Consider the following 17,524-nt stretch of genomic DNA (forward strand, 5'->3'; position numbering starts at 1 on the left):
GACTCCCACCTATTTTCTTGGTCTTTGTATCACAATTGACCGGGATAGAGGGAGTATGTGGTAAGTGAGTACCCTCACGTATGAGATTCAAATTTTAAAGTACTAAATTGCTTAGTGACTAAAGTATATCCTCTAACACCACTCTTTTTTTAAGAATAGATGCATTTAAATTTGATGAGCATATATTCCACATCCATATGGCGATCACCTTCTTTCAAACTTGCCTAACATCTTAAAACATTAAATGAAACACAAAATCTCATTGAAGACGGCACGTATCCGTCACTTGGTTAAGATTAGATGTCACTTGGTTAAGATTTTTAGAAGTGTACTTGTGCAATGCGAACTCATTTTATAAATATTAGCTTGTTTATTATGATTTTATTTTTTACTTTTTCCTAAAAAACAGGGTTTATAGATTTTTTTTTTTTTTGTGGTTCAAATAAGCGTACAATGTCGCGGATTAGAAACGAACCCCAAACTTCGGTAAGAGAGCACTTATCGCTTGAGCTAACTCTTGTTCTCAAAGAAGATTCATACATAAGAACCATTACACAATACTTGTTAAAAACCATTATAAAAATACAATGAAAACTAAAGAAAAAAATGACATCTTGGTATCTCAATCCTTAATACACTTTTACCAAAATAAAAAATCCTTGTGAGCTAACTCTGATCTTAAATATTGCATGTTGGTTCCGTCTTATAGTCAAATTCAAAGTAGCTCTTATTAGTTTGTGAGCTAACTGCTAATCTCGTTTAAAATCGGAATATTTCATGTTGGTTCCGTCTTATACTCAAATTCAAAGTAGCTCTTATTAGTTTATGAGCTAACTGCTAATCTCATTTAAAACTGCTAATCTCATTTAAAATCGGAATATTTCATGTTGGTTCCGTCTTATACTCAAATTCAAAGTTGCTCTTTTTAGTTTGTGAGCTAATCCCATTTAAAATCGGAGTACTGCATGTTGATTCCGTCTTGTACTCAAATTCAAAGTTGAGTTTTTTATTAGTTTGTGAGCTAATCCCATTGTATTTAGGCCTTGAATAGTGCATCCTGTATCATAATAATGGTTCGACCATATAAGGTTGCAAGACTCGCAGTAATTCCTGATCACCTAATAGTAAATGACATCCTACCAAGACTTCCTGTAAAAGCGTTACTCCATTTTACTCCGTAAATCTGTTTAATTTGCAAGGATTAGTGTTCAGTTATTGCTTCCCCCTGCATTTGCAAAGTCTCACCTGGCCTTCTCTGGCTATTATCATCAATTTTCAGAGCAGATCCTCTGTCCTATTTTATATCTCATCTTGTGTCCCATTACTTCTCCTAATGACACGTTAGGACTTACAGATATAATATTACCACTTTTATTATTTCAAGTGTGCAGATATAATATTACCACTTTTATTATTTCAAGTGTGATGTGTCACGATCTTAAGAGAATGAGACATAAGATGAGACATAAAAGTGAGACAGATGATCTCTACTCATCAATTTTTGGTCCTTCAACAATATGCTATTGTTGAAAACGCTAATCATCACCTATTTTGGGCAGGCGTTGAATATGATGGACAATGTTTTAGGTTAAAAGATAATGAAATTATTTCTCTAATGTATATGTTTACGTAATAGAGTAGAGTGAATAAATTACCAAGAAATCCAACCTATCAAAAATTGCTTATCATCATCATCATCATCATATATCTACATACCAAGTGTGATTTTCTCCATCTTAATAATCTCACGTGTTTTGGTATTTTACGACCTATCAATCATCGGGATTGAAGAGTTGCATCAGTAACTTCATAATTAATCTTGTCATCACCATTACCTACATGGATAAGATAAAAAGAGTATTAGATAATCTCACAGATCAACACCGTAAAATTAAAAGGTAGGGGGACAACATGGTAATAGAGAGAAAAAAATACCAATCTTATTGTTGACGATGTCGCATTGATTCAATTTTGATGTTCAAATGACTACCTTCATTATTTCCTGAAAAATCAAAAAAATTACAAAAATTAGATCTTACAGTAAAATATATTCTGGATGACAAAAACTACCTGATGCATTACATTAAAAATTAGGGTCATGCTCAAGTTTTAGGGATGGGGGACGTTCAAAGTTTAATGGTCCGACAGCTTATATACACTAATCATTGTGTAGTTCCCATCAACTAACCTTACATATAATATATAAAAGATAATAAGAGAATTTCATTATGTATACAATTTCTATGCGGGTGGATAAACATTAGCTGTAGAGTTTGGGTAATTCTAAACTTGCTATATTTATAATCCTTCAAATTTGAAAATTTTAGTATTGTTAGGAATGTATTAATACGTATTTGAGCGAAAAGGCTACGGTTACACTCAGTGTATAAAATCTTCTATACACTGCGTATAACATCGTGACATGTGGCAACTGTGAGGATTGAGATAGAATCTTTTTTAACTTTTATTTTGTACATTTTGGGAGTCAATTAAAATTTGAAATTTGAACTTTTAAAATTTATTATGAATTTTTTTAACAAATTTGGTAAATATTATTATTTTTATTGTCTAATTAATTCCTTTTTTTCCATTATCTCTAACATCATTCATCCATGCCTAGCTTCAAGCCTTCAACTACCTGTCGTGATTCCGTGAACACCTCTCTGCCGTTAACATCTCCGGCGCCGACGATCTATCATGCCGAAGGCTTTAGCCTGGTTACGACTATCACGTTGCCCTTCGGTCAGAATCGACCGTGGATGACCCAAAGCAACGGTTTTGCCACCACGAAACAACCACGAAAAACCTGACCCCTAATTAAAATCTAAAGAAATTGAAATAAAGCATTAATTTGATGGATTACAGTAAACGGAAATGATTAATTCGTAATGCGAAACTAAACTGACAAAATTATTGTTCAAAAATAGATTATATAATGTCATTTCATGAAAAATTAATCTGATAAAATTTTACGTAATTGATTGTTAGAGTGAATTTTTAAAAGATATGGAAAAATATTTTGTTAAGATATAATATTATTTAATCATAGCAAATATAATTATTATTCACATTACCAAAATTAATAAAATTCTTAACTATTTTCCCTCTTAGTTTCCCTCCATCTTTTTCATCTTCCCTCCATGATGAAATTTTTCCATCCAAACATCTACACAATTCCCTCCCTAATTACAAATAGATTCCTCTACATGTTACATTTTAATTGGTGGTGTATAGAAGATTCTATACACCAAGTGTAACCGTAGCACCTTCCGTATTTGAGTGCTTCTACGATTGGTATATAATTATTATATATCTAATTATTCTCTCTAAGTATAATTGCATTAATAATTAATTTAGGTAGTTTTAGAAAGTTGGACTCTCCGTAATCGCTCGGAAAAAGCTTCCTTTATTAATATAGATAGACTAGATTTAATGCCCGTGCGATGCACGGGCCAATTTGTAATGCTCTGTCAAGTATAAATATATATACTGTAGTATCTAAAAACGTGTTTTCAATTTTTCATGATCGCAACTATAATGGAGAAAATCCAAATAAATTATTTACATATCCAAAATTATTGATAATCTGGCACCATTGACACATATACATACGGACGACATTATCGGCACCGTAGAAGCACTAAGGCCGATTTTCATCCCTAATCGACCACTATTAAATGCCTATAAGCCGCACCCCTTACAAAATCAAACAAAATCCCATTGTTTCTATAACAGCATAATTTATATGATGTTGCACCATAACTCGTTTTTTAGCATTTGTCTACCCTATTTATTTGTACAATTGTACGCTTAGATATAGAAGGCATAAACAATTTTGACCTGGTAAAAGAAATGTGCTTCTTCAAAACGAAAATACCGACTTACTTTATACTCCCTTTATCCTATTTTTATTGTCCTCTTTTTTTTTTTTTTACTACTAATACCCCTAAGTTTTTAAATACCATTCACCCTATCAAAATTATATTGTCCCTCTTCTTCTTAATTAAAGAGGTGAAGTAGTAATTTTATCCTATTTGTCAATCCTTCTTAAAAGGAAAAGTAGGATAATAAAAGTGGATGGAGGGATACATCCTTATTTATAATTTAGATCACTTCATATTTTTTTTGAGTTTTTTCTTTTGTGTTATTTTGCATATACTGACAAAGAGTGTATTTTTGGCCTATTAAATTGGGTTTTGATTTTCGTAGTACGTATTTTGGCCTATTAAGTTTGAGACATCTTATATTGGCATGAGATGCAATACATTTGGTGTAAATATTGTCAAAAACATCAAAACATATGATCAAATTGTCAAAGTATTTATTAGACTCTAATATACAGTTGGTTAGTGCGTAGATCATACGGAGTATTTTGTTGTGACTTTGTGAGCGTGGGCATAGTTATTTGAAACGAACGCATTATTTGGTGTTATATTAATAAATATGTTTAGCCAAACTCTTACCTATATTATACTCCTCGTATAAATCTATGATGGTCTATTATATTTCAATTTCTCTTTATATGTACAAATAACTAAGGTCTCTATAATGGAAAATCAAACTTCAATGGAGAAATTATCGTCAGCATTATCATCGATTAACCTGACTCACACAAATATACTATCAATAATTATTGTTTAAAACAGTCTTATAATGTGAGATGGTCAAAATCAATGATAAAATTCTTATCTAACGTCAAATATTTATTACTCAGTACATAGTATTTTAACGGAATGGTGGGAAGTTCTTCACATGCATGATAACATGTACTCTGTAATAAATAAGTTAATGAAATTATAAAGATGTTCTAAAAAGGTATATATGGTATATATAATTATTGGCTTACCGTCAAATCCGTCAATAACATCAATACGATACAACGGAGTAAAATGATTCAATTCTCATTGTTTAACCTTCGCAGTTTTCTGTAAAATTTTAAAAAGCACAAAATTAGATCTCACAACATAAAAATATACGGTGTAACAAAGCAAACGGAATACGTTAAAACAAAAAATAAGGTCACGCACAATTAAGTTATGGGGACGGGGTGGATGGAGGACATTAAAAAGCATACATTCATGGGGTTTATATACACTATTATTTCTAGTTCTAATCAAATACGTTTTTAAATTAAAAAAATAATAATAGAATTTGATAAGCTGTACAATTACTATATGGTTGGATAATGACAATGATATATTAACCCGTGATGATAAAAATATTTCTTTTTTGATATACATAATCAATTTTACATATTGAATTATTATCTATAGTTATAATTTTATTAATAATTAGTTTAGGTAGTTTTAAAAAGTTGGAGTCTACGAAATCACTCGAAAAAAGCTTCCTTTATTAATATAGATAGATATATAGATTAGAGAAAGACCCATCTTCTTCTAAGTAAGAGGACATACAATATAATTTAATTTTCACAATAGAGAGGATGTCCTTTTAGAAGAGAGTCTATTGTGAGTGCTGTAAATATCATCCCACTTTTGTATATAAGAAAAATTTGTTGTTTTTTCTATGCATTCTGTTTAATATTATCTTATTCATATTATTTGATCCGTCTTAAACTTGAGACGAATATACCTATCTTAAATGAGAATTTGTGTTTTTTTAAGTTATTGTCATATCAATATAGCAGCGCAACTTATAAATCACTTTGTTAGCAAAAGGCGGCATGGGATTAAGAAGCTTTGATTTCTAATACAACTCGATACTTGTTTATTTCATCTATCATTGTACTCTTGTGGAAATTGTAACAATATTATAATATTATTTTGTGATATGAACATACTTGGACACTGATTATAGTTCTCATAGACCATTCATAATAATAAATTATTGACCTCTTAACCATGATAGCCTCTAAGTTTGCAATGTATCAATATGAGCTATAGTATCAATGGGGACATGAAGAAATAGCATCTGGAATATGATCGAGTTAACAGTGCTCATCTTCCCTAGGATTCACCCTAACTAAACGATTCTCATGACCAAGCGAGTGCCTAAAGTATGACTGAAAAACAGCCATTTTGTCCCTCTCGTGTCTGTGACGGATGGGCCCAGTGGCTCCTACATTGGAGTTAGAGGGGAAGCTATATATATATATCCCTCCATCACCTTGTGTACCAGTAGACACCTGTGAAGCAGGAGATGCCTATGCTTGTGGGTTTTTGTATGGAATATTACGAGGAGTATCAGATTTGAAAGACGTGGGAACATTAGCAGCAGTAGTTGTTGGGCAACAGGGCACTCGGCTTAGGATTCAAGATGTCGTGGATTTAGCAGCAGAGTCCTTTGCTTTCCACCTTGAGAATTCTGGCTGAGCATTAACTTTAGACATATTAATAACCTAATATTGTCAAGCAATATTAAACCTCTATATATGTTTTAAGAAAGGTAAATGATAATGATAATTGTTACCTTTAATTCGTAAAGAGACTACACAATCATCAGAATGCACTTAGTCCACACTATGTAATTAAACGTAATTGTGCTGCAAAAAAGTAAAACCAAATAATTCAATCAGGAAAAATATCATGAGCAGAAGAAAATAAAAATTAAGTGAAACATTGATGAAGACGTGTATATAACTATATATATAGCATTAGAGATTGGTGTAATTTATAAGACAGATATTTAATCATATTAGACTTCTATATCACGTTTATTTTCTCATAAAGTCGTAAACTCTATCTTGTTTTATTTGCATTTTTTTAATCTATTTTTATGTAGAAATATTATATATATTATCTTTTTTTCCTAGGTAGATATAGATAGATATTGAGTATTAATCATATATTATTACTTTTTTGAGTTTAGGTTCCAATAAAATTCATACCGAATATATACTAAAATTATCCTTTGATTTTTTATTTAGTGACTTTTTTTTATTTATGTATATTTTATTTCAAGTGTTTTAGAAAAGTTTGAGTCTCTAAAATTGCCTGAAAAAAGCCTCTTTTATATATATATATATATATTGATTTTCTAAAACGATTATTCAGATTTTCTTCTCCTTTCCTTTTTGGGAAATTTTTTATTAATATTATACTCATACCTCTCTCTAATCATCAAACCCCACCATATCCTTTATTAATATTTAATCATAATTATTCCTACCTCTCTTCAATAACAAAACTTCACTCATCTCCTTTATTAATATTTAACTAGTTGGAAAGCCCGTGCGATGCACGGGACTCCCATTAGGATTATCTGTAAAAATATATTCTTAAGTTGATAAAAAAAGTCATACTATGTTATCATTGATGGAAACAAAATTCGTGATTGGTAATTTGGTATAGATGATAACAAATGAATTATTAGTGATTTTAGCATAAACGTTTTGCCAACGATTAGTATAACATCAAGTGACATAGTTATAGCATGTCGCTAGCTTTTAAATTTTTACAGGCACAACCAATTTTTAATTAAATACAAAACGCTTTCTCTATAAACATGGTAGAGCTCATCAATATGAATCCTTAATAACGGAGACATATCTTTATGAGTTTTGCAAATTATTTTACAACTACGTAAAACTGAATGATGTTACAAAAAACAGCAGGTATCATAATTATATATATTTAGTGCGTTGAGAGGAAATAGTAGATCTCTTACAACATAATTATACCTTGACTATTTACGCTTAAGAGTATTTGCTCATTATAAACATCACCCAATATCTCTCATTCTATTACATAGAATGCACGAGCACCTAGTAGTATTATTGTGACAACATCAGTTAGTAGTTTATGTCATTTTTTAAAATAGTTGGGTTACCAAGTTAGTATAATAATGTCAGTTAGTAGTATATATTTTATAGCACCGCAGAAACGTTATTATATACATTACCATGGTCTGGTAATAGAAAACTATTAAATTTAACAAAAAGTCAAACTATGCTAAAAATGGAAGCAACCAAAATTTCGGGGGTTGATTTAGATGAAGACAGATTAATCATGAGTTCCTATAATAAAAACGCAACGAAAGCGTTGTGGCATTTGTTATTTAACTATGTCAGTTGTATACTAACATTCAGAGATATAGTTGGATTATAGAGTTACCGTTCTTATTGTTTTAGCACCATCTATTTTTTTACCGAAATAGTCTTTGACTACTTATCCTTAAAAACTCCATGCAAAATATATAATACGACATCTTAATTTGGTAAATTATGAAAACTTCTTTGTAAACAATGTCCTTCATGTGGCCGTGATACATTTGGTCTCTATCATCGATGTGACGATGTAGAACGTTAATCTGACGTTATTCTTGAAACTACATAAAGCTTGCCATTAATATGCGAGGTATGACCAAGAAGAGTCCAACAACCTTGACACAAAGACCAAGAAAAGAGGAGGGGTACAATTATAAGATGACAAGTGGACCAAATTGGATGTGAAAATAAAATTGCTCATCAAATGCAATCATAAAATAGAAAGAAAACAAAATATCGGAATTTTCATTGGCCAACGGATGGGGGAGTGCCCCTGCTACACTGCTACCCCCTCCCCTACATCCGCCGACAAAACGTGAAGTTGAGGAGTTAATTCGCATAGAACCGGTCACCGGATACTCGTATCCGGTCGATTAAACTGAATCCGATCATTTAAAGAGGGATTGCTTAATATGCCTTTCCATGGACCAACAGGTTAGTATTAGGGCTGGGCAACCGGCCGAGACCGAACCGGACCGGAAACCAGAATCTTTAGAAATATTGGACCGGTGACCGGACTGGAATTTTTAATTCCGATGACCAGACCGGTTCATTTTTCTGTTCCGGACCGGATTATGCCCACCCCTAGTTAGAATGTCATTTGGAGTGGTATTTCCACACTAATGAGGATTGTCAACTAGCACTCACATTGTCACATATGCTAAATTGTTAACAGGGAGATGAACTGTAAGCACGTAATATAAATATTCCGGTTACAAAACGACGAAGTAAAAAATTGTGACAAGATTGGTTCGGTTCTTGGATTGAATGGCTTCATCCGTAAGATATGTCCTTTATTTTCCAACAATAACAATCTCATCTAAATTACAATGGCAATAATCCCCTTTCTAGCAAGTCTTGAAGTACATTGGATCTTGATACATAACATCAGAGTTTAATTAATAGCATTCATAAAAATAAAGGATAATCATTTAACTTATCTCGACTGATATGACAACCACCTGGAATTTCAACAAGACTTCCCGTAAAAAAGCACCCTTCGAAAAAAGCTGGAATTCCTTTAATTTTTTCTTTTTTACCGTATGTTATTGGTCCAATGTCGTACCAAAATAGTCCTTTTCCGTCCAAATTCTTACACAAAACCTCGTCTTTTGATTCTCTACGAAAACAAAAAAAAGGTTGGGTGAATTGATAATAACAAGTGTAATTATAATCAGTAATATGAAACAACTTAACCCAAGATTCCTTTGCTTCATAGTCTTTCATCATCCATACTTCTTCCAATGAAGAATTAGCTTGTGAGAAACACAAACACCCATTAATAACTCCTAAGCTTTGCGCAAGAAACTTGTTACTAGCTTTAGATAACTCCTTCGGCAAAGGAACGTCCTTAGCCCAATTGTCGGACCGAGTATCAAAACAACCAACTCGATAGTTGTGATTTGAATCCAAAAACACCCAATGTAATAGATGATTTTTTATGAGAACACCGTTTTGTCTCTCCATAAATAATGAATCGATACCGCCATTTACAATCTCTACCAATTTCCAGGTATTCTCATTTAAACTATAGACTATCACCTCCCTAAGCTTAACGACAGTACCTAATGGTCCATGTGTTTCATGTACGTCCGTAATCTTGACAAGTTTAAAATCACGGTTTAAATCATCAAACCCGAACCCAAAATTGACTTGAATACTCCCAGAGATTGGAACCTTAGGTGTACGCTTGTAAGGAATTTCTCGAAATACCCTTGTAGAAGGGTTGATGAGGATATGCTTAGACATAGGAAAACTATATCTGCCTCGTCTGAGTCCTACGCAAATTAAGCCGTCGATTGAGCCCACAATTGAAACCTCACGTGGACTCGACTCGTCTGGGGTACATGGTAAGGGAATTGTGGTGACCGAGTCAGGCGAATCTATGTCAATTGAATAGAGATTGCGACAATCTTTACCAGCGAGAATAAGAAGGCGATTTGCGTCCGGGGAGCGGGATTCACGAAGGTGAATTTCGACGAATTCAGGAGATGATATTAAGGCGTAGAAGGATTTGGAAACACACTTGAAGCGTAGTAAAGATTTGACGGGTAATTTGGAGAAGATCTCATGAATTATAATGTCTTTTGGTAGCGAAGACATTGCTGTATGATGGGTGAATAAAAGACGTACCTCAAAGAATAGTCAACAAGGTTCAAGATTTTCTTTATATATGAGAATTGAGATTCAATGCTATAAGGAAACTGTAAGTCTTCTGAGAGACCGTCTCCCATGCTGGGATTAGGAAACTATATATTTGGTAATATTGTAAACAGAGACTGCCTCAAAGTTTAGTCGACAAGGTTCAAGACTTTCTTTATATAAGGAAATTAGTATTACTCGGATTAAGAAACTACTTTAAATAGTATTCCTCGGATTAGGAAACTACTTTAAATAGTATTCCTACTTTAAAATCTATAATCTCAGTTGGGATAGAAACAACTGTTGTTTTGGTACAAGGATTACGAACCAGCAGCCATAGCAGCTATGGTTTGGAGGCCTTCGGATCTCATTTGTTATAACTTCCTTCTTTCAGAAATCCGTTACTATGAGACGTAGTTTCAATCGCATTATCTCTCTTGTGGATGATGTGGGTCAGACCATTACCGGCCACGAGAATCTTGCGAACCATATTACCAACTTCTTTACCAAACTTTATTCCACTGAGAAACTCTCGGGTACTTGTGTAACACCCCCATACTCCAAGTGCCTTACCAGGACCACTCAGGTATGGAGACATCACCATCTCGGTTGCCCGAGGTATGATAATCAAATAGACAAAATAGAAACAACATTTATTATAATAGTTTAATGAAAGAATACAATCCTCGAAACCAAACTGAAAGTGCAATACATTATTCAAACTGCCATGCATTTCTCAATGAAATGTAAATAAAGACTAAACTACAGCGGAAGACTCTATCGTCATGTCGTGGCCATCCCTGACTATCAGTACCATCTCTATACCGCTCAATATCTGCTCACCATCCCCGAATGGATCCCCGCAGGTTTACAAAACAACACCGGGTCGTACTAATCACACAATCAATATAGACAACAAGTAATAAGGCAAACAGACAATTTGAACCGCCACACACACACACACACACCAACCAACCGTCTCAATCACGACCGTCCTTTGGACCGGCCCGCCGATGGGGGACCGTAGCCGTTCCCACCTAAGCCCCGCTCATCGTACGAGCGATAACCCTGTATCATTAATGTGCACATCCCTTCGTGGCGGGTTCCATGAAGGCGAAACTAGGGCGTGAGATCACTCCCGCAAGTGACCCCACTCAGCCGAGAACGCATCTCGAGAGCCATCAACGAACACAACCACAAACACAATCACAATTACAATCATCATATCAATCAGCTAATTACAGCACATCACCAATATCCCATTATGGGACTAATACCGAGTAGGAAATCCTACCTGGAAAGCAAACACGCAGACGATCTAAACAGCTGTCTCAAAACGGCTCCTCTACGAACTCTCCTCCTATCATACATAACACATAAAGACTACCATTCAATTCCTACTCATAAAATCCCCAAACCCCAAATTAGGGTTTGACCAAAACTAGCAAAACATTATAAAAATTATGCTAGAAGCTTACCCTCGACGCAAGGAATCCAACAACACGAAAAACAACGAGAATCGACCGTCTGAACTCCGGGAATCGTTAAGGATGCGATTAGGAAGAAGAACTGCTGCTTTCTCTCTTAAACAAGTTTTAGGTTTTGGTAAAAGTGTTTTAAAACAAAGACGAATTGGTTTAAATACCCTAATCGCATAATTAACAAAACCCGCGAAAACTCCCCGTAAAAAACCGGGCGCTCGATCGAGTACCCAAGGTACTCGATCAGTATTTCCCTACTCGATCGAGTGCCCGAGCTACTCGATCGAGTGCCCAACAGGTCAGAAACTATTTTATTCTGCAACATACCCTTACTCGACAGAGTAAGGGCTACTCGATAGAGTACCCCCAAGACCATAAATACGGAGTATTACAGTCTTCCCTCCTTAAAAGGAACTTCGTCCCCGAAGTTCAAACCACAACAAAAACAAAGGTACTCCCTCAACATTCCCGACTCAACCATCAAACAAAAACATGATACAAACCCCAGGCCAAACATCCCGACACAACATATAAAAGGTGTATAGAATCCTAAAAACTCTCGCGATCATCTCCTACCCCCCTAAAAGAAACAAGGTTACGTCCCCGTAACCATACATACCTGATCAAAAAGGAAAGGGTAGCGCTCTTTCATTATGTCCTCGGCCTCCCATGTAGCTTCCTCGGTCTCGTGGTTGGACCACAGGATCTTAAGCAAAACTGTCTCACCACTCCTAGTCTTTCTAACTTTTCGGTCTAGGATCTGCTTAGGTACCTCAAGATATGATAAAGACTCATCCAGCTCTAAGCTCTCTGCCTCTAAAACATGTGACGGGTCACTCACATACTTCCGCAGCTGCGATACATGAAACACATTATGCACCCTCTCCAATGCAGCCGGTAAAGCCAACCGATAAGCCACTTCCCCAACTCGCTCTAAGATCTCATAAGGCCCTATAAACTTCTGACTTAACTTGCCTTTCTTCCCAAACCTCATAACTCCACGCATAGGGGACACTTTCGTAAGAACCTTGTCCCCAACACGAAACTCGATGTCCCGACGATGTAGATCCGCATAACTCTTCGTCGATCCTGGCCGCTTCTCATCCGTTCTCGATCATCTTAATCTGTTCTACCATCTCATGTACCATCTCTGGTCCTAAAACCACTGCCTCAAAGACTATCGTCCCAACAGATCGGACTCCTACATCTCCTCCCATACAACGCCTCAAACGGTGCCATACCTATCTTTGGTGTGATAATGTTGTTGTAAGAAAACTCTATCAAGTCCAACCTCTGCTCCCAGCTACCACCAAAATCCATCACACAAGCTCTCAACATGTCCTCCAAAGTCTTGATTGTTCTCTCAGTCTGCCCATCTGTCGCAGGATGAAATGCTGTACTCATCTTCAAAGCTGTTCCCAACGATTCCTGCAACTCCTTCCAAAACCTCGATATAAACCTCGCATCTCTGTCAGACACTATGTCCTTAGGGACTCCATGTAACTTCAGCACGTTCTTTCGATAGGCCAAAGCCAATTGTGCCTTAGTCCATGTATCTTTCATTGGAACAAAGTGAGCTGACTTGGTCAAACGATCCACTATCACCCAAATCATATTGTTACCTTGTTGACTCTTAGGTAAACCCACAATGAAATCCATGGAAATGGATTCCCACTTCCACTCAGGCACCTCCAAAGACTGAACCTTACCTTGTGGTCTTCTCTGTTCCCCTTTAACCCTTTGGCATGTCAAACAACGGGACACAAACTCAGCAATCTCTTTCTTCATCCCAGGCCACCAAAACGTTTTCTTCAAATCCTTGTAAAGCTTGTCTCCACCCGGATGAACTGAATATGGTGTGCAATGCGCTTCTGTCATGATTGTCTTTTTCAATTCCTCGTCATTAGGGACACACCACCTACCATCAAACCTCAAGCTACCATCTGTATGAATGGAAAAGCGGGACACTGTCCCTTTCTCCACCCCAGCTCTCCACTCCACCATCTTAGGATCCAAAGCCTGTTTACCTCGAATATCATCATAAAACTCCATGTGCACTGTCATATCTCCCATAGCATCTCCTTTCTGCATCATATGAATCCCAAAGCTCGCTACCTCATCCCTCAGCCTCATCAAAGATAGAGCTGTACACAAGGAATGTACACTCTTTCTACTCAAAGCATCAGCAACTACATTGGCCTTCCCTTCATGGTAGATGATTTCCATGTCGTAGTCGCCAATCAACTCCATCCACCTCCTCTGTCTCATGTTCAACTCCTTCTGCGTGAAGATGTACTTGAGACTCTTGTGATCCGAAAATACCTTAAAGATTGCTCCATACAGGTAATGTCTCCAAATCTTGAGAGCAAACACCACAGCACCCAACTCCAGGTCATGAGTAGGGTAGTTCTCCTCATAAGGCTTCAACTGCCTAGAAGCATAGGCAATCACTTTACCATTCTGCATCAACACACATCCCAACCCATTCTTCGAGGCATCGGTATAAACCTCAAAATTCTCGCTTCCTTCAGGCAATGCTAAGACAGAGAGCGTGGTCAAACGCTCCTTTAATGTTTGGAACGCCGTCTCACAACCCTCATCCCAACGAAACCTGTTCTCTTTCCTCATCAACGCTGTCATCGGTCTAGCTATCTTGGAGAAATCTTTCACGAACCGCCTGTAGTATCCAGCTAAACCCAAGAAACTTCTAACCTCCGCAACATTCTTTGGTGCTTCCCATTTTGTCACTGCCTCAATCTTCGCAGGATCCATGACTACTCCATCTTTAGAAATTACATGCCCGGAAAAGCAACTTCCTCCAACCAAAACTCACACTTAGACGACTTAGCATACAACTCATGATCTCTCAAAGTCTGCAACACGATCCTCAGATGCTCCTCATGCTCCTCCTTAGTCTTAGAGTAGACTAGGATATCATCTATAAACACCACTACGAATCGATCCAAGAAGCGTCAAGATCCTATTCATCAAGTCCATAAACACCGCCGGCGCATTAGACAACCCAAATGGCATCACCACATACTCATAATGGCCATACCTCGACGTGAAAGTTGTCTTCGGTATGTCCACATCTCTAATCTTTACCTCGATGGTACCCCGACCTCAAATCGATCTTAGAAAAGACCGTTGCACCACTCAACTGATCAAACAGGTCATCTATCCTTGGCAAAGGATACTTGTTCTTTATCGTCACACGGTTCAACTCCCGGTAATCTATGCACAGCCTCATACTCCCATCTTTCTTCTTTACGAACAGAACTGGTGCTCCCCAAGGCGATACACTTGGCCTAATGTATCCCTTATCTATCGATCATCCAACTCGCTTCCTAAGCTCCTCCATCTCCTTAGGACCCATACGGTACGGTGCCTTAGAGATTGGCCCCGTCCCCGGCTTCAACTCAACGGTGAAATCTATCTCCCTCTTCGGTGGCAACCCCGGAATCTCCTCGGAAAAACATCTCGCAAACTCTCCCACCACTTTGGTATCTCGTCAACTCAGGGCTCTCTATCCGGTCATCTCTCACATGGCACAAAATCAGAGGACATCCCTTCCTCAGATACGACTTCAAGGTGACAATTGCAATCAACTTAACTTTGGGTTTGACTAGAAACCCACGATAAGACACACTTACACCCTTAGGACCTCTTAGGGACACTTTCTTTTGATGACAGTCTATCTTAGCCTTATACTTTCCTAACCAATCCATCCCAACTATCACCTCAAAACCATTAAAAGGAAACTCTAGCAAGTCTACAGGGAAATCGTCTTGCCCAACTATTAAAGATACATCTCTAAACAACCTCCCACACGATACAGACTCACCCGAAGGTATGAATACTTGCTCTTTAACAGACTCATATACTCCCAAACCCAACTGCTTTACATGACTCGAAGACACAAACGATTGAGAAGCCCCCGAATCAAACAAAACAAACGTAGGAATACCATTAACAAGGAATGTACCGGTGATAACGTGCGCATCCTCCTCACCGCCTTCTTCTCCATCATGAACAACTTGCCATCGGTCTTCCGCCCACCTCCCGGACAAGACTAGCTGATGCGGTCGGCTTAGCACCGACCCTTGATTGTTGTTGTTGTTCATCGGTGTCTTCTGATAAGAATTACCGCCGTTGCGGTTGCCTCCACTCTGGTAGCTCGACTTCCCGGTTTGGCCATGATCCCGCCGGTCTGTTGCTCGCAAAGCTCTGCGCAGTCTCCGGAAAGATCCGGTGCACTCGTGCACTCATGTCTCTTGTGGCCTACGCCACCACAACTAAAGCGAGTCACTCCCCGTTTGTTGCTCACACTCCCACGACCTCTCCCAAAGGAAGTTCCAAAGACTAAACCCGGATCCGAGAAGAAAACCCCTTAGATCGATTGTGGTTGCCCTTCTTGTAATTAGATTGGCCACCACCCTCGCTCTCCGACTTCCTCTTCTCACCACCGGACCTCTCCTGAGCCATCTCCACTAGTCTCTCGGCTCTCCCAGCCCTCTCATATGCCTCCTTCACATCGGTGAGGACTCCCACGGGTAACTTATCCATAATCTTCGTGGTTAGTCCACTCTCAAACCTCAAAGCCAAATTCTCGTCACTCAAACCCATGTCCTCAAGATATCTAGATTTCTCATTGAACTGTCTCGTAGTATTCAGCCACAGACATCTCGAAGTCATCTTAAACTTGTCGAACTCCTCCCTCAACTTACTCCTCACATGTTCTGGTACGAACTCCTTCCTCACAGCCCTACGAAACTCCTCCCAAGGTATAGCAGGTAATCCTTGGTTGGTATACAACTCCTTAGCACTCACCTTCACCGAATCCCACCACTTGCTTGTTGCCTCCCTCGGATAAAATGCAGCTGGTCCACTCTCATCTCATCCGGACAATGGACTAAGTCCAGTATGTTTTCCATCTCCTCACCCAACTATCGAGAAGGTTAGGCTCCTCAACTCCCTTGTACTCTTTTGGGTTGAACCTTGCAATATAAAGGCTGACTTTAGCATGGTCAACTTCCTTCTCCTTTTCCTTATTCTTGTCCTCGTTCACTTTCTTGGGTCTCGTGAAGAGCGTCCTGGTGCTCTAACATCTTAACGATGTCATCCATAGTCATAAGCTCTGCTCTAGCGTACAAGGCATTTTTCTTGGGCGGCATCTTGAAACTATACGTATACAAGAAAGGGTAAACATGAACATGCGTACTAAACTTCAAAACACGAAAACTCGCTGCCCAGAACCTACTCGATCGAGTATCCAAACCCACTCGATCGAGTGACGGGTTACTCGATCGAGTGCCCCTATGTACTCGATCGAGTACCCAAACTCCAGAACCAAACAGACCTTCTGATCTCTAACCCACTCGATCGAGTATATAGGCTACTCGATCGAGTGACCCCCTACTCGATCGAGTACCCCTAGTTACTCGATCGAGTGCCCCAAAACGCGATTCTGGACTCAATTTCGCCAAAAACCTATCCGATCGAGTCAGTCTTACTCGATCAAGTACCACTAATACGTAATGGCTACCCGCATATTACGTCACATACTAGCATTGCTAACTTTATAAAAATCGCATGATATCATAATCAATATGCTACGCATCTATTCTACTTATCAATAAAATCAAATCATCATGTTATTAGAGCCACATCATAAATC

At 37.6% G+C, this 17,524-nt stretch overlaps 1 protein-coding gene across 1 annotated transcript; it reads right to left on the reverse strand.

Moving 5' to 3' along the window:
* Window positions 1–9,133: 9,133 nt before the first annotated feature.
* On the reverse strand, window positions 9,134–10,327 carry LOC141650991 (F-box protein CPR1-like). The gene has a single exon (XM_074458722.1). The coding sequence runs from the start codon at window positions 10,325–10,327 to the stop codon at window positions 9,134–9,136; it is 1,194 nt and encodes a 397-aa protein (XP_074314823.1).
* Window positions 10,328–17,524: the final 7,197 nt, after the last annotated feature.

Source organism: Silene latifolia, chromosome 4 (genome assembly GCF_048544455.1).
Source record: "Silene latifolia isolate original U9 population chromosome 4, ASM4854445v1, whole genome shotgun sequence".
NCBI classification, from domain to species: Eukaryota; Viridiplantae; Streptophyta; class Magnoliopsida; order Caryophyllales; family Caryophyllaceae; genus Silene; species Silene latifolia.

Bases quoted from the DNA above. Each gene is read 5' to 3' on its own strand.
- LOC141650991 (XM_074458722.1), bottom strand. From the start codon at position 10,327: ATGTCTTCGCTACCAAAAGACATTATAATTCATGAGATCTTCTCCAAA.